Source organism: Bombus huntii, chromosome 2, assembly GCF_024542735.1.
Source record: "Bombus huntii isolate Logan2020A chromosome 2, iyBomHunt1.1, whole genome shotgun sequence".
NCBI classification, from domain to species: Eukaryota; Metazoa; Arthropoda; class Insecta; order Hymenoptera; family Apidae; genus Bombus; species Bombus huntii.
In genome coordinates, this window is record NC_066239.1 from 20,928,844 (window position 1) to 20,952,206 (window position 23,363).

Genomic DNA, 23,363 nt, shown 5'->3' on the forward strand with positions numbered 1-23,363 from the left:
ATCGGTGTTGACGCGAGACGATGTTGCACGGAGAAACGCGAAAAGCACCGCTCGATGCTCCGAACGCGTCCAATTACACGGTCACCTTTTTCGCGTGCGTTCGTTAGCCGTGGCGCGGTTTCGCTCGCGTCGGCCAGAGATACGGTCTCTCGATCGCCGCGAAAATCACGCCAAGAGAGTCGGCCGAGGGAGAAAAAGAGAGCGAGCGCGCAGAAGGGGTTGGAGGAGAAAGAGGAGAGAAGGCAGAGAGGACAAGCGGGTCGAGCGAGGGTTAAATAATCTGATTAGCTGGTCTCACTGACCGTCGAGCGAAGTATGGAAATGAAGGGCATTCATTGGACAGCGGCTAGTACATCGACGTTTGCGGGGATCGCGTTGCGAGCATCGCAGGAGGGTGTCCGAAAAGGGTGACAAAGTTAGCCGGGGGCTCGTTGCGACTGCGTACACCGAGGCGTACACGGGCCGGTAGACTCGCGACAATTAACTAACGAGCAGTTGACACAACTTATCAAATCGTATCGCGTCACGAAACCAACGTCGACGCCACCAGTGGCGCGGCGCGATCGTGTTGGTCGCTTGGTCCACCGGGACCCGGTTTTTTCGTCGCGTACGCGCCTCTTTCGATCGCCACGCGAAGGAACGTCCGATCCGCGGTTACGAGGACGAGCTTGGCCACGACGGAGCCGTGCTCGTGTCACGCCTGCAACGAGAGGCGAGGACCGACGCAACGGCGAAACACGGCGGCGATGTTACGGGCGTGCAACGTCTCGGGATTTTACCGTGGATGCACGCAATTCCATAATCAGCCGTGCGCTCGAAACACGCATCGCTGGCCATCGGCACCCGTTACCCGCCTTCTTTTCCCATGCGGTTCGATAAACTGGTTCTCTTTTCGTCGCTGTTTCTCGCTTCTCGCTTCTCGCTTCTCGCGCTATTCGCCTCTTCGTTTCTCGCTTGCCACGAGCCTCTGCTCGTTTTTCCCTTTTCCTTTCCCTTTTCCACTAGCGCGAGACGCTCTCGTTTACTTTGGCCGTTTGGCGAAAACTCGACCCGTTCGTTCGACCAACCGTTCGCGCTTCTGTTTGACTTTTTGAGTATTCGCCGGAACGGCCGCGAACGCGCCAAGGTTCTCGTGGAGAAACGTACGGACTCGTGCGAAGGAAAGGCAAGAAACGCGAAAAAGAGCGAAGACGGAGGAAAAAGAGAGACGCGCGTGTCGCGGAGGTACCGTAGCGCGTACGTAGGTGGGCTTGAATGAAAGCGCGAGAGTCAAAGGCAGAGCGAGAATGACGGTTAATCGTAACGCGTGGCACGCGGCACTCGGCACTCGCCGTTTATCGAGTTTCGCGGTCGTCCCGGCAGCGACGAAACGGTATTTTCCACTTTCGAGTCGGCCGTTTCCAAAGTTAATCTAAAAGCACCCTTCTTTTTCGCAGAGTAGCGCGCTCTTTCGTCGGCCCGTTTTCCCAGTCGCGAGATTCCGCCAAATTCGAAACCAGCTATCGACCGTCTCTCTCTCTCCCTCTCTCTCTCTCTCTCTCCGGTTAGCGAAAGCCGAAAAACGAGAGCGACGTTCGATCGTTTACGATTTTTCTAACGTCTCCTCCTTTTTTGCCGTTACGCGAAAAGTATCGCCCGCCTCGGGAAAAACGGGCGGACGGGTGAAACGATAACGATGCCTGGCTGGAAACCGGCCCGTTGACCAAAATTTTCCTCTCCTTTCGGTCTTGCGCGACTTTCCTCCAAGTCGAGCTCCTTCGAATCGAACGACTCGGGGAATCGTATCGGTACGGCGAAGATTCATCGCGCGGGACTACGAGTTCGAATAGGTTCGGAACCGGTAAATCGTCGTTCGGGAAAGACTGGACGAGTGGTGGAGCGAAGAAGGAGCGACGGACGAAGAAGGAAGGAGAGTACGGAAGGTAGAAACGAGGTCCCGGGCAGTCGAATATCGTAGCTGCTTCGTTGGTCGGTCCGTCCTTCTCTCGGAGCGTTCGCTCGGATCTCTCGAGAGATCCGAGATGAGAGGGCAGGCCGACTCGGATCCCGCGAGTGGATAATTATTAATCGTTATTTTCGCCAATCACGGCCGTTTATCTGAAAGCACGCAACGCCAATTATCTATCGGCCGTTCGACCGGACGAGGAAAGACGAAGGAGACGACGTCGAGTCGAACGCGAGGAGAGAAAAGGAACGCGCGGCGAAATGCCGAGGAAAAAGGACGAAGCCGGAGAACCGGTGAAACAAAGAGGGTAGAGAGCGAGGGCGAGAGAAAGAGGAAGATCGACCGGATAGGACTAGCTAGCGCGGCTCTTACGTCGTTTAGCCGTATTCTCCTCTTTTCGATGTTCTCGATCGCCGCGCGTTTCACGCTGCTCGGCCAGATACATCCGGTTCCATCGCGTCGCTCTGCCTCCCGTTCGTCGTCCTCTGTCGCTTCGCCCGCGTATCGCACGCTCGAAAATCACGATCGCCGCACGAAAATCCTCTACCGTCTGAGAATTAGAAACGTATCGACGTCGTCGTCTTTTCGAGAGTCGGATCATCGAAAAGTCGCGTTTCCTTCGCTTTCGAGAAAACGCCGATACTATTATCGCTGGCATCGATGCCGCCGAATTGCCAGGAATTGCCTTTCGCAGAGACAACTTCTCCTGCGTTATTTGTTATATTGTTTGTTATATACAGTTATTTGCATACGTGAAAATGTCCCGTCACGGATCAGAGTTACGATACTTTGGAAATTTCGTCCGAACGATACGCGCTGGTGAAGTAATCGACTCGTATCGATTGGGATAACGAGCACGAAGGCTTCGCGTAATAATTTCTCCTATGCCTAGAATTTATCGAAATCAACCGACGTTTCCCGAAGGGGTATCTCTTCAACTTTGTTATCCGATCAGAATGAAAAATGTCGCGCTGCTGAAAATGCCAAAGATCTTGTCGATATTCAAACTATATCTCGCTTTGTCACATCCGAGTTCCCGTTACAAAAATCTGACTGGAACCAACTATGCTGTAATCACTCGGAGAAGTTAAAGCGCTTTTCGAGTCACATCGACTCGACTAAATAATCCAACGACCCCTGTACCAAGTACAACGAATTCCCAATATTTGACGCAGTTCCGTGTCGAAGAAAATTTCTCGAGCATCGTCGCTGCGATCCATAATGGGACATTTCCCGTATTTAAATAAATAAACGAATAGACGGGGACAGTTGCGAGGTAACTTTATCTTCGATGAGTAAGAAAGAAGCGGAGAGGAGCGGAAAGGTCTTTTCTTGCGAGGGAAGAAACGCAGAGGCCTTCGAAACGGCAGTTGCGAGAGCCGTGGAAACGACAGCGACACACGCTCCACTTTGCTTACGAAGCCGATCGTTCGACGTCCGCCGTTCCTCTGACGCAAAACGTCGCGTGATTTCGCAACGCGAATTCGCACGCGTCGCTATTTTTATCGCCTAGTATTCGTCACGAGTTGCGGCCGATTTCGCGGTACCGGCGGTGTCGCGAGACGATAAACCGGTTCGTTTTTTCGCTCGTTTCGATCGAGAGACAACTTTTCGTTACGCCCGTCTTTTCGACGGTGTAATTTTTCCAGCGAGAACGCTTTCTCGTTCCGGCAGCGCGATCAGCAGCAAAGAGAACCCGATGAAACTTGTCACTTAGCCGGCAGGACGAAAACCCCTTTTGGGCCGCGAAGGGAATCGCAAAGTTGCGGAGTAGCGGCGCCGGCCGGCGTTTGTTCGACTCGAAACGAAGTTTAAAACTCAACCGCGCCGCCAATCTAATTCCGTCGCGGATCCAAGTTTCGTCGTTCTTGGGTGCTTTCGTCGCCGAGACGAAGAAACATCTCGTGCCTAGGGACGAGTTTGCTTTCGAACGAAAGTCAACTCTGTTGGAGAGAGAGAGAGAGAGAGAGAGAGTGGCTGGATCGAAAGTCGAAAACCGGGATCGTCGCTGAAAAATTCGGATCATCGCGTTTTCGGACGACTCGCGAAACGCAGCGAACTCTTCTGGGAATAAACGCGCGAGGATAAAAGATCCGTCGTGCCGATTTCCAGCTAGGTATTATGAGAGAGCGCGGCCTATAGAGAGCAGAGCGCGTCTTTGAGCACGTCGAAGAGTTTCGAGCACAATGCGAACCGAACGAGATCTCAGGATCGCGACACAATACCGGGCGGACGGACGCGCGACTGTCGCTCGAATAAATATCGATCATACCGATGCCAAAAGGAAATATTATTTTCATATTCGGTGTGCACGTTGCGTCGCCTTTTTGGGACGAACAGCTGTCCGCTTGCACGCGGGGACAATGCGGTCGCGTAATCCAATAACGGCCGACCCTCGACCGCTGCAGCCCGACCAACGTAAGTCGAGTCGAGTAGAGTGGAAGAGATGCTGGAAAGCGTTTGACTCGCAACACGGCCACCGGACACGGGAAGATGAACGATTGCCGGGATGACTGGCCGTTTCGGAGCAACGCGACGCGACGCTGCACGACGCGAAAGTGCGCGTGGCGCGTCGCATCGCGTCGCCTTCCAAATCGAGCGACGATCGGATCGGCCAAGCGAATCGCGATAACGCGCTCGAGGATAACCGGTTATGGAAAGCTCGGCCGGTTTCTGTACTCGACGTTTTGTAATAACGAGATATTAAGGTAAACGGCGACGGTATCTCGTTAACGAGGATAGTCGAGCGATGTTGGGAGCACGCGCGACATCGAACAAACAGGTAGGATTACGGATTATTAGCGGCGGCCGTGGCGCGTACAGCACGCAACCTGCGGCCTCGTGGCCTCGTCTCTGTCGCAATGGACGCGGCGGAGCGACGGGGCGAAACGCTCGCATACGGCAAATCGGATAATCCGGGCGACAATAGGTCGGCAGGTTAAGCGTGTTTGCTCTTCTCTCGAAGACGCGTTCGCGCGACAATGGGGCCTGCGAGAGCGCTTTTCGTGGTTCGAGCGGAAGGAAAAAAGGCCGCAGAGGGAGAAAGAGCGAGAGAAAGACGACTGGTCCGGAAGAAAGAAGCCTAGAGGGTCGTTACCTATTCCTATGGAGGTTGCGAGGCGGCGCGACGGTACGGAGGGAAGGGGAGGGAAGGGAAGGGAAGGGAAGGAAGAGGCGATTTTCGGCGAAAAGAAGGCGCGCACGAAAGCTCGGTGGCCCGGATGGCACGAGTCGCAAGCGGGCCAAGTGCACGCCCGAATCGGCCACAATGAGGCTAATCAACCGACGAGTGTACACACAATCGACAACAAACCGTATATATTCTTGGACGGCGAGGTCGGTCGAACGATCGCAAGAACGATCTTTATCTCGGTAGGTCGCGTCGCCTCGTTCCAGGCTCTTTGCACCCATCCACGTTTGTCCGGTGAAACCACTCGGCCGAAAGAGACGGACAGCCACCAGCTGTCTTTTCACTGCGAGCAGCCGAGAACGAGCCGCGTCGAATCGCGCGACTCTTCGTCCCGACGATTCCACGGATATTTAAAATCGGTTAAGAACGTCGCCCTTCGAACGCTATCGTCCGGCTAATTAAAATATTTCCATCTCGGACGAGGGTCGGGTTCGTCGGTAGAGGTTATCGCGATCCACGTTTCGCCGACTTTCGCCTGGAATCGCGACAGTCGGTGCGCGTCGACGCGTCCGACGGCAGAGTGTCCGTGGAGCGGAGAGGAGCGGAGAGGAGCGGAGAGTAACAGCGAGAGGAAGAAGGAAGAAAGAAAGAAGAGACGGACCGGACGGCCGGAAGGAACGCGCAGCTGCCAGAAATCGACACGCCTACGAGGATTCGGGTTTGAAGAGGAAAACAGCGTAGAATGGATAGACGAGCGAACGGTCGAGAGGTCGTTATCTCTTTCATAGGGCGCGGAAAGCGAACGATTCGACGAAAACACGGCCCATTCTTCGGGCCGGGCACGCTCGCACGCTTCGACGATCTCTGCTTCGACGAAGAACCGCTACGATGCCTCCGATGTCGTGGCATTACGCGCCTGTCAATGTACAAATCACAGCCCATTTACTCCATTGAAAGCTGCGCTCGTTTAACGACACTTGGACAGGAGGTTGGGTCGTAAATTTTCACGGAGGAATCTCTCTTTCTTTTCTCTCTCTCTCTCTCTCTCTCTCTGTCTCTCTCTCTCTCTCTCTCGCCGTCGTCTCTGCTCGTTCGCCCTGCGAACAAACTCGGTTCACCGAGAGAAACGTTCGGATCGTTGGCAAAACGCGCGAATATCGCTTACGCGAAGCGCGTGGAAATCTCCGACGCTGCCACGAGTCTTCGTCCCGATCCCGCCTCGTCTCATCTGGGTATAATTGCGCGCTTCGAACTCCCGACGCTAGCGGAGTGTCACTCTCCTCTGCACGCACCAACCGTATCCTCGCCGCGATAAAAACAGGTTGCTAATCGAGCGGACGAGAAAATGCCGCGCGAGAGTTACTTGACCGTCCCTTCGTTTTTCTACGTCGCTCGTCTTTCTTTTTTTTTTTTTTTCGCCGATGCCTCGCGTTCGATCGGTTTTCGTTTTCGCCGCCGCTAATACGCGAAATAATTCCGCGCAATTTCCGGCGATCGCGACGAACGATTCCGCGATTAATCGGATGTCGTTCGAAAACGCGACTCGCGATACTAGACGTTACAACGTGTAACGAGTACGCCGACATCGATGCGTCGATACCCGCGTACAATAGGTGTAGCAAAGAGATAACGAACACCAGCGGAACGAGTGGCGCGTTGCGCGGAATTAATTTCGACTCGATGGAAATTGAATTACATTTTTTCCACGAAACCCGGTGAAATTCCCGTTTAAAGGTGCGTTCGTACGGATCGTAATTGCAGGAAATTCGATCGGGTGCGCGCCGGAGATTGGATTATCGCGACGACCAAGTTTAATTCGCGACGTAACCGTTACCTGGGCGGAACAACGCGTCACGATCGTTGGAAAAAGATGGAACGCCAACGAAAGCAGCGAGAAAGAACGAAAAGCGCGCGCGAAAACCGAAACGTTCGGCGATTTGGATGCCAACGAGTCACCCGATGACCGAACGAGACTCGAGGCAAAGAGAGTCGAGGGAAAACGACGATCGCCCGGGCGCCGGACGAGTCGAGCCGATCCGAGCCGATCCGAGCCGATAAGTCGAAGCCGAGGCAGATCGCTGAATCCAACGATTCGCCTTCTTCTCGAACGCGACCAACTTCTCCGCTACACCATCGGCTTCGCCTCTCGAAACCCGTTCGTTTAATCGCCGCGCAAACCGCAATTTACGATAAACCGTCGGTAATAGTCGACGTGGTTTCGATGGACGACGACCAATGGACGTAATTTATCGCGCGGTTCGGATAAACCCCGCGTTGATGGAACTGGTACTCGATCCAATTCGAGTATCTTCGGCCGACTAATCGGCGACGCCTGGTCGCGCCGAGTCGCGCGTAAACTATCTTTTCTCGGACTCGCGGGTCCCGGCGAGCTGGGGCACCGAGGTGTGACCACCAGGCGCGGCACTCCACGAACCGGTTACTTTTTTCCATTGAAACGCGTCGACGCAAATCGGTCGGACCGTGTCCTTTCTATCGGGCGATATTCGCGGTGAAGCGGCCGCGTCGCCGCCCGTGTAAATCAACGGCGAGAACCGCCGACTGGATACTCGCGACGCGCGACCGAGCTAAGGGAACGGCACGACGAGATGTCTGTCGGACGTCGGATACGCGCTTCCGTTGTCGCTCGCGTAGTTGCTCGCTCGCGAGGAGGAATTTCGAGTTTAAGCGAAGATCGAGCTGGCGCGCGCGGCCACCGTTCCGTCGCAATCGTCGAGGTTCGGGCGCGTTGTCGAGGACGGCGCGATAAAGCGAGTACGCGTCGCATGGCGTGGCACGGCGCGGCACGGATCGTCGTCGAGCAAGTGAACGGAGAAGGAGGGAGGAAGAAGGAGAAGACGGGAGGAAAGGACACAGGGTCCGAGACCCCCCACCGTTCAATGAGAGACATTTCTCATCATTTTCCATTCAGAAGGTCTGAGTTATAAGCCCGCTACGTCCTCTATCCTGGCACGATCGTTCGATTTATTATGACCGCGAGAACCGCCTAATGAATTTAATTTCATATTTCACGGCCGGTAAGTAGCCGGGGGGACGACGGCGTCGTGAATCGCGCGAGGGACGCGGGGGCTGCCGCGTTTACCCGGCGATTTAGCTGTCGCCTGACTCCGTGGGCCATCGCCGGCCGGTTCGCCGTCGACGAAAAAGAAAGGATTTCGGGATCGTATCTGGAAACGGACGAGCGACGGTCGCTCCTCTTCCGGAAGGTATTAGACCCCGATGTTTCTCCGGCTTTCTTTCGCGAGCTTTACAGCGCCTGCCTAACCCTACAGTGCCTCTCCGCGTGTATATCTCGCGCCAACGTTCCTCCTGGAACGCGGACACCCAACACGGCGCATAAAAATCGAACGACCAGCGACCGCTTGTATTCTTTATCGTGGCGCGATTTATCGTACGGTCGAGGCCGACCGTTACGAATGGCACGGAGGGCAAGAGTCGCGACGATCGTACGAAGCAAAGTCCAGCGCGAAGTGGCGCGTTTCGAGAATCGCCTGGACTCGAGGAAGAAACGCGGTCGAAAAGAAGCGCGTGGTTTTCCGGCTTTCGCTGTCGGGCCGGCGGAACGGCCGTCTCCCACTCCTTGTCGGCGCGACGGCGAAATAACGGTTGACTCGCCGTTTGCCGCCGGTGGCCGCCGCTCCGCGCCGCAGGAACGATCCGCGGTAGTTAAGTTATTAAATTTATCTCCTCCAGCCAGACTAAAAATCGCGGTGATTTATTATTTTTTGCTGCTTAACGACGCGGCTACGGAATATGGCCCGGAGTAAGTACGTCTCCCCAGTTTCCAGACTCGTTCCTCTTCTTCTGCTCGGACCGCGCCACGCCGTTGCGCGCCTCCTAGCTAGTCGGCTTTTTTCCGAGCAAGCGACCGACCCTCGGGATAACTCGCCGCGATAAATTTCCCTCCTCGCGGTTCGTCGTCGTTCTCCGGCCGCTCGCTTCGACGAACGAGAACGACTATCGCGACCGACGGCTCGCCGTCTCTCTCTCTCTCTCTCTCTCTTCTGTCTGTCGTAACGCAAGCATCGAGGGTGTCTGCGATCGGCGACTTTCGGAGCGACGCGAGAGCGAAACGAGAGCGAAACTCGGTTCGAACGTCGACGACACGACGATCGGTGGATCGGTGCGCGAGTAAGTGGCCGAGACCGAACGGCGGAAGGTGGCGCGTGTGACGCGGCGAATAGAGACGAGTAGAGGCGAGTAGAGGCGAGTAGAGGCGAGTAGAGGCGGATAGAGGCGAGTAGAGGCGAAGGGAGGCGAGGCGCGCTCGTAGGTTCCGCATTCTTCGAGTAGCCGAGAGCGAGAATGCAGGCTCGTCCTGTGGATGAGCGCGGTAGTTGCAGCTTGACGCGATGCAACCGCGACACGGTTCGCTTCGCTTCGCGCGTACTCGATGCGCGAGGCACGAGAGGAGAAGTCGGCAGGGCTTTTCTCTCTTTTTCTCTCTTTTCGCAGTTTGGTCTACGGGTGGACTAAACGGAGTCGCGGCAGGGCAAACGGGCGGACGAGCGAACGAGCCAGCGCGCGAGCGACCGACCGACCGTTCCGACGACCGTGCGACCGAACGACCGATCGACGGTCGGTCGACTGAGTGGCCGGTGCAGAGACGCGGCGAGGGCCAGCTAGCTAGCTGGTCAGGCAGCCTTCGAGCAACCGAGTAGGCAGGCTGATGCACGCGTAGCTTATAAAACGACGGATTCCCTCGAGTATATCGAGAGACTCGTTCTCGCGCACGAACCTTGACGCTAATGGCATGCATTACCGCTAATAATAGTCGAGGAAGGAGGAGAACGGTCGGCGAGAGGGATAGAAACGGAGATAAACGCGGACGGGTAGAAGAAACGAGATACACGGAGCACGGGCGTTTGGAAAAATTCGCGCGTAATTACCAACCGAACAAGAGGCAGAGAAAAAAGAGCACGAGCGCGTGCAAGTCCCGCGCTTCCTGTTCTCTCCACGCTCTTTGCCGTTTCTCGCCTTGTTCTGTTCGAGCTGTTCGCGCGACGCGGAAGCCGATGCGCTCGCTCCTATCGCTCGGTGGATTCTTCGCGATCGCCTCGTCTTTCGTTTCCTCTTTCCGTGAAAATATCAGCAGCGCGAGCGAAACGAGCCGCGTCGACGAACGATCGCTTTCGCGAGTGCAGCGCGCTTAAAGACGCGCTTAAAGACGCGCTTAAAGACGCGCTTAAAGACGCGCGCTGACCACGGTCGATACCGTTACCGCGCGTCGATGACCTTTCGCAACGTTCGCACGCGGCTACCGTTTTCCAACGAAACGAAACGAAACTACGAATCTCGGAGACGCGTTCGCGTTCGAAATTGCGAAGCTGTTGGAAGCTAACGCAACCGGGTAGGTGCCGATCGGTCCGTGACCGGGAATAGCCAGCGTGGTTATCAAAGAGAATCGACAGACGGAAGACGGTCGATCGCAGGTGACGCGAAGCAGCTGGCGGTCGGAGATACGGAGATCCGGAGACGGAACGCGGGGCAACGCGAATCGACGTCGTCGAGAAGCTGCACGGTCATTCGAGCTAACTGGCCGATCCGTTCGGAGCGAACCACTCTCGACTAATTGCAAAATTGCGTGGCGCGCGAACGACGACCAACGACGCGATTCCTCGATTCGAGCGAGCGAGTCGACGAACGCGAGTCCGGACGAAGGAAAAATATGGAACGGTAGGCGCGACGCGACGCGAACGCGATCGCAAACGGCGAGGTAAAAATCCGTGGATAGGTCGTCGGATTATTTATTTGGTCGGCGGCCGTTATTACGCCGAACCGTGAAACCACGGAACGAGCAAAGTGGCGAGGGAGCAGAGGGTATATCGAGGCACGGGGCAGCGATATCCCTCGTGCCGGTAGGTTGCGACCCCTGCTGCTGCGGCTGCTGTCGCTTCCTGGGGGAGCCACGACCCCTCGTACTTGGAAAATAATTCTATTAGGTTATATCGCGGTCTGCGTGAATGACGCGAGCACGCTTCGCTCAAGGGTGGTCAGGGAGTCTGCGGTTTGTTACGAGTAACCAGGGTCGTTCCGTTCTCTTCGCGCAACGAATCCGCCTCGGGCCTCGCGCTTCCTCCTAGATTGCCAGCGAATCTTATTAAGCCCCTAATTACGTCCAATCTATCGCGTTACCAGGCGTCCGTGGAAACTCGCTTCCCCTTCTCCCCTTCTCCTATTCGTCTACGTATCTATCCATTCGCCCGTCTATTCGTCAGCCCGGACGTTCCCAACCTTCGATAGGAATTTCCCGATCGTCGAGCGCGTTTAACGTTCGTTCGGATCGCGCGAATATTTCCGGCAGACGCTAGACGACGCGCGATCGGCCCTCCTCCTTCGCTCTGCCGCGACGCGTTTCCAACGTTCTGGGTAGGAGGCGCGTATGCTGGGTGCTCGGTCGTATATCTCGCGCGTGTATAAATCAGCAATGGGCGGAACCGACACGGAGAGACACCGTAGAGGTTGGAAGGAAACCCGTCTCGCGAACCACCGGCTCCTTCGATTTATCGCCGGCTAAGGGCAAACAGATTCGCCTTCTTTTCCCCTTCTCCGTCCAGATGCTCGCGTTTCACCCGCGATAATCGTCTTCTTTCCCTTCCGGCTCCCCCCCCCCCCTATTTACGCGCTGCGAAATCCTCCTTCGTCGCAGCAGGAGGACACGGTCGTCGTTTCCTCGAGACGTCGTTGCGAGCCGGTGTGGCGGACAGGCCGAACGGACCGCCGGAGAAACCGACACGCTGCGCCGGCTCTTTTTCCCACGAGCAATTAGAACGCGGGCAATTTCAGCCGGCCGATCGATCTCCAGCCGAGACTGGTTCCGGTTCTAGGAAGTAGGACGAGCCGAGTATCCTCGACCATGGCCAACGTCTGCACCGGTGGTCTGCCTCGACCGGCCGCTTTATCGCCACTCGAGTCTGTCGACGTAACAGATTCGACGGGAGCGTCGATTCCGTCGTCGCTCTGTCATCCTCGCCGGAAGCGTATCATCGCCAACGACTTCGAAACGTTTCGAAGCGGCGAAGATCGAAACGCTCGACGATCGGCTCTCGATCGGCTACGATCTCGCCGCGCTACATCTCGCCACGACGGAACTGGTTTTCTAGTCGGTTACCGGTGACTGGCCACGACCGTGTTTCGCAGTTACGCGCGAACTTTCGTTGGCGCGGTGAAATTTCGTTAACGCCGGCGAGTACGCGAATAGAAATCGCCGACTCGGCGTCTTTTTGTTCGTCGCGAGAGGATGGCCGGCGAAGCGGGTGTCCGGCGACTCGCAGCGACCGCCGCAAAGAGACGGGAGGAAATCGAGAGAAAAAGGGAAAAGGGGAAAGGGGATGCCGAGAGCGCGAGCGAAACCCACTTAACCCGTTGTACGTCGCGCGTCAAAGAGGCGGTGTTGCTCGCGTCGATTCGTCGACGCGTCGCCCCCTTCCCCGAAAATGGCATTACTCCGGAGGAGAAAGCAATCTCGGAAGAGCGCCGCGAGAAAAACACGCTTCCTGACTATAAAATATTCCGGCAGGTTATTTTCTCGCGAGCAGACGACTCGCGAGGGTGAGCTCGAGCACGAGGGTGACCAACCCTTTGTCGCCGCGGCAAAGTATCTTCGCGACGATTACGTTCTCGTCGCGATCCGCTTTAACAACGACCGGAAGAGACGAGGGAGCCTATAAAGCCGGCCGTCTCCGCGCCGCGGGGCGATAAACTCGATCTCGGCCGACGAGCGGCAGATGCGAGTTCCGCCAAGGTTGAAGCGGCAAAACGCGATTCTTCCGGCTGCGCCAGGATGCGCCTCGCGTTTCACCACCGCGAAATCGGACCATCGTTCGCGAGGGCACGAGATCGAGCGACGCGAGCTCTCGCGAATTTTCCACAGAAGGAAGAGACGACAGGCGTAAAAAGCGTGGAGGAAGAGGCGGGCGGGCGGGCGGGAGAGAGAGAGAGAGAGAGAGAGAGAGAGAGCGTGCGTTGAAAGAGGGATGACGATAGGGGGAAGAGGAGGATTCGGAGGGAGAGGTCGCGCGGGAACGAGAACGGTCGTAGAGCGCGCTGGAGGCGAGGCCTGACATTTGGTTACTGACATTTTCACCCCGGGGTTGACGGCGGGCAACCCTTTGGCGTTACCCGCGCTCAATCACTCCATTGTCTCGAGCGGCGCTCGTTTTATGCTCGCGTCAACGCTTCATTATGGGGCCCCGGGTCCGGTCGACTTGGCTTCTATAGCCCACGTGCTCGGCACATTGTCTATCCCCAAGAATATATTACGCGCCCACGCGATCGCGAACCTACCGCCTCGCACCGCCACGCCGCCACGCCGTAAGCCGTGTACCGGGACACGTCTACCGCTCCGCTTCGCGTTTCCCTACCTCCGCTACCGAGAATTCTTCGGCAGCGTTTCGACGACAACCACCGGAACACGAGCGAAAGAGTATCGATTCGGAATATCGCGTCCGCTTCCTCGAGAATCCAATCTCTCTTTCTCTCTCTCTCTCTCTCTTTCTCTCTCTCTCTGGTCTCGAAATTTCTCTCGCCGAATCGGAGGATCGACCGAAACGGCACGTGGAAAGGGAGAAACGCGTTCGGTCGCGGTCGACGGGGTGTAGCGTGGCACGGTGTGTGCCATGCCACGGTGTGGTGTGGCGTGGCGTGGCGTGGAGCGGCGAGACATACGAGCAGACCGGCCAACGCGGCAATTAATTACGGTGTAAAGTCGCGGGCTGTTCGTATTCGATTAATTACCGCGGGTACCGCGCGATCGGCGTCCGCATAATTGACATTGTTGCCGCATTGTTTACAGTAGCCAGTGAATTTATCGATGGTGGAAGGAGGCGTAGCGTTGCACGGCATGGCATTGCTCTCTCGACCGCTCACTCTCCACCGATAACCGGTCGACCGTTTCGTCGGTTACCTCGCCAGGGCCAATTCCTTTTTTTCCCCGCGTTTCCCCTGGATCTCGATAGCCGGAGAAGCGAGAGAGCGAGCGATTTTCGTTTCGTCGGGTATTTTTCCGAGGCGACGTTCCGGTCGCCGGCGCGGAAACGACGTCGGGAAAAGGTCGGCGAGACGGAGCGGGTATCGGCCACGAAAACTCGACGGTACGGGCGTGCGAACCACGCGACCAGCAAAAAGGTCGACGAACGCCCTTCGCAAAGCGAAGCGATAGAAGACGGGAAACGGTGGTTCGCTCGATGGACGATCTTTCGTCTTCGACGGCCGGTCTCGAGGTACCTTTGGCCGAAACGTCGCGCGTCTTACTTTCCCCGCTATTCCGCTCTTTTCTCTCGTCTCTTTCCTTTGCCCCGTACACACGAGACAGGTACAGTCAAGGTCAAGTTTTTTTCGCCCGCCGTAGCGCACCTCCTCTTCCTGTTCCCGGTTTTCGTTCCCGTTGCTCCTGTTTCCCGCCCTTCTTTGTCGGGCCGTGTTGTTGTCCGTTTTTTCCAGCGGACGGCAGCGTACCCGAGCGACGAAAGAACAGGCGCGACGGCTCGAGCGGTCTCCGTTGCTCTCGAGGCTGCGGTCGTCGGTCCTTGTCCGGATCCGTCGTGGGTTTCTCGGTCTGTCGGTGCGGCGCGGCGTGCACGTAACACCACGGACCGGTTTCGAGAGCGGCCGCGGGGGCTAAATGTCAACAACGGCATAACGGCCCGGTTAGAGGATTACCCCCGGTGTTCGCCCATCGCCAGAGGGTAACGCCAGACAAAAGGTCGTGAACTTTCCGCGTGTTATAATCCGTCTGAGAGGGTTCGCGGCTTCTCTTCTTACGATCCTTCTCTTCCGATGCGTGCGTATCCACGTGCTCGCGACGCGATCCTCTACCTCTACGCGCACTCTACGCGCGTATTCGCAACGTCTGTTCGGGCGAAAATCGAAACTCTGGCGCGTACGGTACAAAGAACGAAAGGAAAGAACGAAGGGAAGGTGTCGCCGAGAGGGGTAAGAGAGGTTTCGCCGGTCCCAAAGATTCTCCGCGTAACAGGTAACGCGAACGCCCTAATGGGATCGGCATTCGAGTCGTTAACATGACAATATAGATGCTAAACGGTACGCTTATAGGTGTACCGTTTTGTAAGTAGCAGCCAGAAGGCACGTACGACGATTAAATGCGTGTCGCGTCGAGCCGATGCGTACGGCCGATAGGGTCGCGAGGCATCTTGTCTCCAAATACGAGCCTTGTTATGATAATCGGTGCTCGCGCCCCGTTATACCTTGCATTTCCCCTCGCCGCGCCAGAGACCGCGTCCCTCCGTCCACCATCCGTTACCTTTACGTTTTCGAAACGAGAGCTCGTCTCGCACGAATTCGCTCGGAACCACGCGTACGAGGAATCGATTTTTCCTGGCCGCGGCCGTTCGACTCCGCTCCGACGGTCCGTCCAGACGGAATTCCTCGTATCGTCCCAACTACTGCGATCTCCCGTCTGCGACGAATAAATCGCATCCGCGGTCGTTATCCTTAGCGTCGTGCGCGAGAGGAAGTACGAGGCGCCATCGCGTCCATCAAACTCGTAATTACCAGCGGGAGACCGCTTTCTCCGAGCAACGAGTCGTCCGAACGAATTTTCGATGGATCGGCGTCGGCGATGACGAAACGGTCGATCGAAAGGTAGAACGGCGTGTAACTGGCGCGAAACGGCACTCGATACGCGATAACCGAACCGACTTGTTTTCCGACCGACTCGTTCGTCCACGCTGCTCCGACGCGTTTCGATCTCGCCTCCTCCTTTAATTTTGCGGCGTCTCCACGGACTGCGAAAACTCGACGGTATATTTAGAAAAATTCGTTTCGAGACGCGATCGATACGGCTTCTTTCTTCGGCTCTTTCGTCGATATACCCGACCGGTCTGTATTGCGTTCGGCTTACGTTATCCGTGGCACTCGTGATAATCCCACGATTTTGCGAATCAGCGACGCGACTCTTCTCGCGAGCGAGGGAACGACTTTGTCCGTCGCTTCCCCGTCGATGTCTCGTACTTTTACTTTCTCTCTCTCTCTCTCTCTCTCTCTCTCTCTTTCTCCATGTCCGATCGATTCGCTCGGTGCGAAAATTTCGCACTTTCTCTCCGCGGCGAAGACACGCCGATTCGCGTATTCGCGCTTGCACGGATTATCGGGTTGGATAAGCGAGTGCGCGCGGACTCGCGCGCGCCGATTCGCGTGTGTGCCTACACGCGTACGACCAAGCCAGCCGAAGAGACGAAGAACGCGAAGAGAGGGATCGGCGCAGCTCGACACAAAGCATCCCCCGAACACCCTTTCCAAGTCGGAGGTGACGTCACTGACAATGGAAGGTCGAGCTGTGATTAAAGATCGAGAGACTCCGTAAAAACTCCTTGAAAAGTGTAGGAACGAAGGAGAGAGCGGGAGGACAGGCGGGCCTACCGGCGTGAAATATTGCCTGCGCGGCACCCGACAGCTATATGACGTTTCCGAAGGGCATGAAAGAATCTCCGCCTCTGTCTATCGCGCTCGCTCACGCTATCGCTGTCGCTATCGCACCGCTGACCACCGTCGCCTCTTCTTTCTACTCGCGTTCTATTCTCTTGGCCGGGTTCGGGTCCATTCCCTCGAACCGGGTCTCGTTCTCTTCGAACGCGACTCGTCCGTCCGCTCGCTCGCCGGCCGACGGACCGATCGACGCGCAACGCGGTGCAAAGAAATTTCGCAAGAGCGCGAGAGTCGTCGAAACCGCGAACGACGAAGGGAACAAAGCGAAGGAACGTCGCGGCGAAGAATTGAAAGGGTGGCGTAGTCTTGGGAGTTTAAAATCGGTTAATTTACGGCGAGGCTGGTCAACGAGGCGCCAGGGCATTTAACCGGTTAACGCGAGCGCAGAGCACGCGGGGTAGGAGAAATCGTGATCGAGCGGCGAAGAGGAAAGAGGTCGTGGCGCGGCGTGGCGAAGCGTGGCAGCGAGGAGAGGAAAGGCGCGGAGAGACGCCACTCGACGCTATTATTCGAATTGATGCGGTGAATTGGCGCTGACGACATCGGAGCGCCAATCCGACCGTTTGTTTATTGGCCGCGCGTTGGCGGATCCCTCGCGACGCGACACGACGTATGCTTTAATTGAACCCTCGTCGATGATCGGATCGCGAAATTCGAGAACCGACGCCACGCAAACTGTCACCGACCACACCGCCACGGGATAGAAGCTATCGTCGAATTCCTTGGTGGTCGCCACGTGCGCGTAATAGCCCATTACGCGTACGTATGGAAATAATGCGATTTGCATGCCCAAAGAGAGTTCGCCGTCCCCGCACCAAGGAGGGTGAGCGCGGGGATCGTGACGTCGTTCGAGAACCAACGATTCGCACGAAGACGAAGGTTCTCGAGGGACGGGGCGAGAGGATCTGGTCGCGCCAAGACCCAGTCGAATAAAAGTCGCCGTCGAGAGTCTCGCGGTGTCTGCGAGTGCGATCGCGTGAAAGACTCGGATCGAGGACGAAGAGGCGCGACGCATCCGGCCGGATTTTCGCGCCGGCGAGGAAAACGAAACAATGGTGACGCGTAAAGCGCGGCTGGTTTCGCGCGGAAGGGTGAAATCGAGGGACACGGTAGTCGTCGTCGTCGTCGTCGTCGTCGTCGTCGTCGCCGCCGCGTGATTAGTCCGACGTTCGCACGGGCTACGTCTCTCTAGTTGGCACGCATTCCAACCGAACGAATGCCGGCTGGGTCTCATTCGACTGCGTGTCTGCTTGCCCGAGGCTGGCTTTCGCAACGAACTCGTCCACCCGTTTTAAATCGCTCCGAACCACCGCGTCGACGTCGACGTCAACGCCAACGCCAACGCCGACGCCTACGTCAACGCCGTCCAACGATCGACCGTTCCTCTTCTCCTCTTCTTCGAACCATCTGACCAAACGTCGTTCCGGTTCTGTTTCAGATGCTTGTGGATTGTCGGACGTGGCGCATATCGAGTCCCTTCAGGAGAAGTCGCAGTGCGCCTTGGAAGAATACTGCAGGACTCAATACCCGAATCAACCGACGAGATTCGGCAAGCTGCTTCTTCGATTACCCTCGCTGAGGACGGTGTCGTCGCAGGTGATCGAACAGCTGTTCTTCGTTCGACTGGTCGGGAAAACGCCGATCGAGACGCTGATCAGGGATATGCTGCTCAGCGGTAGCAGCTTCAACTGGCCGTACATGTCCACGATGTGACATTCTGTCTGGCGACAGCTAGCTTCCGCGTAATACCCTCGCGTCATTTCCCATCGCCTCGTCCCTCTTCGTCGTCGTCGTCGTCGTCCCTTCGCCTCTCCGTCGTACGAGCACCGTCGCTCGCTTCGCGCCACTTTCCAACGATTCGCCAAGCATTCGCGGCTCCCCTGGCCTCCGAAACGGTGTCGAGGAAACGAACCGCGCGCGACGGTCCGACGAGTCGGCGAATCTGGACGAGGACGAGCGAACGTCCAACAGGCCGAAGAGAACGATGCGAGGCAGCGATAAAGACGCCGCGAAGGTCGCGGTTCCAGCTTTTTCGAAGCACGCGATCGATCGCGCTACGGACGAAAGGAAAGACGCGAGCTCGCGTGTTTCGCCAGACCTTTTTCTCTGGAATTGCATCCAGGCGTCCCGGCGCTCGAGAAGCCGGGAAAGCGTTCGAGCTCGAACGCAGGAAAGAGAAGAAACGGGGGAAAGGACGAAAGGCAACGCGGAATCGAGACGAAGAGCGGCGTGGAAGGGGGAAACGCGGCGCGAAGAAATCATAAATTAGCATTTGTAATCGACGGCAGGGGATCTGGTAGATCCTTCGCTGGCCGCTATCTTGCATCGATCTCGCGTCGAGTAATTGCCGTTAGTCGAGTCACGCCGAAACCCTTAGTCACTCGTTTCGACGTTTCGTCGTCCGCGTTCGTTCCACCTTTCTTTCACCGTCTTTCGCGTTTCTTCTTTCTTAATCCGCTCTCTCGCGCTTCGCGACCACGTTTCGCGCTACTCCATCGAAATTCACCGAAGCCACCCAATTACACGGACCACTCTCCGCGTCTTTCCCTCGGAACGTCTCGATTCCGTGCCACGAGTTTTCCAACGCGCGATTTCTTCTCTTTCTTAAAGACCGTCTACGACGTCGCGGACCGTCTTACCGATAGACACGCCGGTAACGAGTAACGCGGTGCACGAATCGAGCAATCGTTTTCTCCAACGGAGAGAAACTCGTTTTCCACAAACACCGAAAGCAATTTGCCAATTATCGTGCGATCGGTCGTCGTTTTACCTCGTCGAGATACTCTCCCGTGCAAAAGGTTTTCTTTCCTCCGCGTTGCGTCTCGCGACTCTCGCGAAGTTCGTACGGCGAAACGCGCGTTCGAACGAATAAAATTCGCGAGATCGAGCCGAATGCACGCGATCCGTTCGCAGGTTGTTTCTTCCTTCCACCTTCCATCGAGACGACGAGGCGAGTGATCGCGTCGCGTACCTATCTTCCGGTCGACGTCTACCTCTCGATTCGTATCGTATTCGCTTTCGCGGATTCCCTATCGCGTGCATTTTCGCTGGCCGAACGACCATCTCGTTCGGCGAGGAATCGGCGGGCCGATGTCCGTTCCGATTCGGTCTCGCAGTTTGCAGGAGTCGCGACCCGCTCGAAGAACGCGTTCGGAAACGACGCGACCAGCCGAGAACGAACAAATATATTTTTCTTCCGCGAATATGTTCGACCGATCGCTGGTCGCCCGTCGTTTGTTAAATTCGCGATAGCGCCGATAGCGCGACAGCGTCAACGATGGACACGGTAAGAAACGATTGCGAGGAAACTCGGCGAACGCAATGTGATATACGCGTACGTCGAAATTGAAATCCGATTTCTCGACACACGGTGCTTTTTTACGTTATGAATACTGTACGCTGTAGCCAGGCTCGATGCGCTGTACAGAGTTTGCCGAGACGTCGAACGACAAATCGTTCGAAACGAGCGAAATTATCGAATAGCGCGCTACGATAAGTATGTGGCGATGTCGAACTCTAGTTACTTAGACAACCATTTAAGGGTATATGGGATATTTCTAATATTTTTAAGCAGCGATCGTTTCTTAAATGCGCACGCGCACCCATACAAACACAGACATACACACACACAAACACACAAACACACACACACACACACACAAACAAACAAACAAAGAGCGAAACAGCAGCGCGTTTCGATAGAAATCCACGAAGCGAACGCGGCCGAGGCGAGAACCGAATCGACGATGCGAACGGGGTTCGCTGTCCTCGAGACGCGTTCCCTTCGTCGAACGCAATTTTTCGAGAATGCTGAAGGATGTATTATATCGGATACGAATTACGTTGTGGTTGAGTGTACGTAGACCGAAATGACATTTATGTAGCGTTATGTATAAAGGCGCGAGAAGATTTTTGTATAAAACGTGTACATAATTAATATATATGCATATATATATATTATATATATATCATATATATTATACATATATATAATATATATATATATAAAATATATAAAATACAGATATAAATACGATTATAAATACGAACGTAAGCGCGAATATAAACACGAATATACGTCTAAATGTAAAGAAATATATATGTCAGAATTACAGAGTTTTGCACGTTCAATCGAAACGCGCCCAACCAATGCAATGCAGCAGAAAGGAGCAGAGCGTGCGAAGCGAGGCTGCGTCGTAGGACTTTGCCGTCGACGAGTCCAGGTAAGCCTCGACGAACGGAGCGAATTCTAGCGAGAGGGACGCGTCACGTTGCTCGTCCGCGTGCGTTTCCGAACATTCCCGCACGATCGTCTTTCCATATACAAACAATCGCCGAGCGCATCTTCCCTGACGCACGGCAGTGATTTCTGGTCGGCGCGACGCGACGACGATGCATCTGTCTGCGAACGCGACCCCGAGTGCCCTCGCTCGAGGAACGCGACTCGTTTCGGTTCTTCTTTAACCTCTTTTCCTTTTCCTGTGCCGTTCGCACTCTTCTGTCAGCTGGGTTGCCTGCCACTCCGGGTCGTCCTCCGCTTCGTACGCCTGTACGCCCCTACGCGAGCAACTACCTAGTTGCCCTTCTTCCACATGCTTTCTTCTCCCATTCTCTCTCTCTCTCTCTCTCTCTCTTTAGTAGTCGGAGTGAAAAAGCATTTTTCGTTTTCGACCGGTGCGAACCACGTGTCTACGAAGGACGATCCATCCATGTAAAAAGGTTTCGCAGGTGTTGGTTGCTGCGAGATCGGGAGCATCGCGAGGCGAACGCATAAAACAGGGATAAATCACGCGAAGGATGCCGAGCACGGCTAGGGCGAAGGAGCAAAAACGAAGAGATCGCGAGCGACGGTGTGGCATGGCGCGCGGATAGCCTCGAACCAGCCGGATGCTTAGAATTTCGATAAATCTAACTTGGCAGGAGAAACAAACGGCTCAGGGGGAGACTTTTTTCCGTGCGAGTAGGTACCGTCGCGGTTTTTGGCTCTCGTTCAAAAATCTCGCTTCTTTTTTCGTTCTCCGACCGCTGTGCGCACGGTAAACGATGGAATAACGCGAACGAAATCGCGCTCGATCGAAACGAGAGCCCGAGGAAGAGAAAGCTGATCGCGCGGATCGTTGCCCGTCCCTCGTCCTTCGCTGTTAAGAGGAATTTTGGACCGAGTCCAGACCGACGAAACGTTCGAATCGATGAATCTCTTTCGATCGTTTCTGCTACCACGCTGGATACGTACTTACATACCGTGCCTTGTAGCGGTCGATCGCTCGAGTCGGGGCGGCACGCGGTTTCGATTAGGCTGAACGTCGAACCCGCGCTACGAGATCGGCCAGAGCAGCGATATCGCTCGACTCGCGATTGCGTCATCTTCTATTACCATCCGCCAGCCACTGCTACGCGATATCGATGGCTCGCGGTCGCGCCACTCCAATCGTCGATTCGAGTAAACCCCCTAGGCAGGCAACCGTTTCTGCTTCCTCTCCCTCTCCTTCTCCTTCTCTTTCTCCTTCTCCTTCTCCTTCTCCTTCTCCTGCTCGTCACCGAAGCTGACGATGACGAACGATTTTCCGAACGAAAGGAACCTCGAATTCGTCGTATACGACGCGACCCATCGAAATCGTTTCCGCGTTCCTCTGGCGTATGTCGTTTCGGGTAAATGCGAGTTCGTTTCGTTTAGAGCGGTAGCTGCGGCCCACGCGTCACTCGCGATTCGTTGGACGAAGCGTAGCTCGGCTCGATCGCGGACAGGGTGCGTGGACGCGACCACGAGGCCGTTCTTAACGAGCTCGCGAGTCTACCCCGTGCACGCCGAGCCGCGTAAACGAGAGGCGGAGCAACCGCTTGCAAGAGGTCAGAGGCCACTACCAATCGCAATCTCCCGATAACCACTCTTCTCGCTGTAACTCCTCTCTCGTCGGATATACGCTGGCCGTCAGTTTTTTCCTTTCTACGCGCTGCAAACGATGCGTGGATACGCGAGCGCCGCCCTCTTCGCGTCGCTTTTCCACCGTTCTATCGGCGTTCGATCCCGCGAAAAATCCAAGCGGTCCGACAACTATTCGTCACCGGAATCGATTCAATCACATTTTCCGACCTCGTGCGTTCCGATAAACGACACGTGTCGCGGCATCCGCATAATCGTTCGATTTATACGCGTCGCTCTTCCGTTCGCGACCATTGCCGCCGACCGACGTTAAAAGGTTCGCCTTCGCTTTTCTCCTACTCTCCCTTATCGGCTCCGTTTCACACCAAGACAAATAGCTTCTCCTTTTTTCATCCGCTCCATCGTTTCCGCTCTTCACGCGCACGCGCACGCGCTCGTATTTACCTTTAACTAGTCATTCTCCCGATTTCAATTTCTCATTTCCACTGTTCGGCCACGTAATCGAAATCGAATCGAACGCCCTACTCGCAACGAACGATCGATCGAGTTTCTTCGAGCCGCGCTACCGCTTTTCCTCCCTCCATCGTCTTCTTCGTGCTTTTGTCGCTCGCGACAAATGGTAATCGCGTCTGAAAAGTCACGATCTTTCTCGTTTTCGTCGTTGCGTCGCGTCGTCGCGAGAATACCTTCGGTCGAGAACGAACCGAGAAATTACCACGGTACATACTCCGAACGTAACCGCGATTATCCCATTAGCGCCATCGATCGATAGCTCTTCGAATCTCTTGCTTACCTCGTAAGCCATCGATCGACTATCGTCTTCTCGTCGATAGATTTCAGGATGTGGCAGATGCAGAACCGAACGATTCAAACTTACCGTTAGCAAGACCTTCGTTTCCACGCAGGTGGTAAAGACGGAAAACTCCACCGTCGAATCTCCTTTA

The 23,363-nt window shown here is 55.7% G+C and overlaps 1 protein-coding gene across 3 annotated transcripts in view; it reads left to right on the forward strand.

The window, feature by feature from the left end:
* LOC126875018 (steroid receptor seven-up, isoforms B/C) overlaps positions 1 to 20,181 on the forward strand; it is a 51,201-nt gene extending 31,020 nt beyond the window's left edge. For all 3 annotated transcript variants that reach the window (XM_050637639.1, XM_050637641.1, XM_050637642.1), the window contains one exon: positions 17,977 to 20,181. In XM_050637639.1, the coding sequence (XP_050493596.1) occupies positions 17,977 to 18,251 (275 nt within the window). In that variant the 3' untranslated portion in view covers positions 18,252 to 20,181. The remainder of the gene's footprint in view (positions 1 to 17,976) is intronic.
* Positions 20,182 to 23,363: the final 3,182 nt, after the last annotated feature.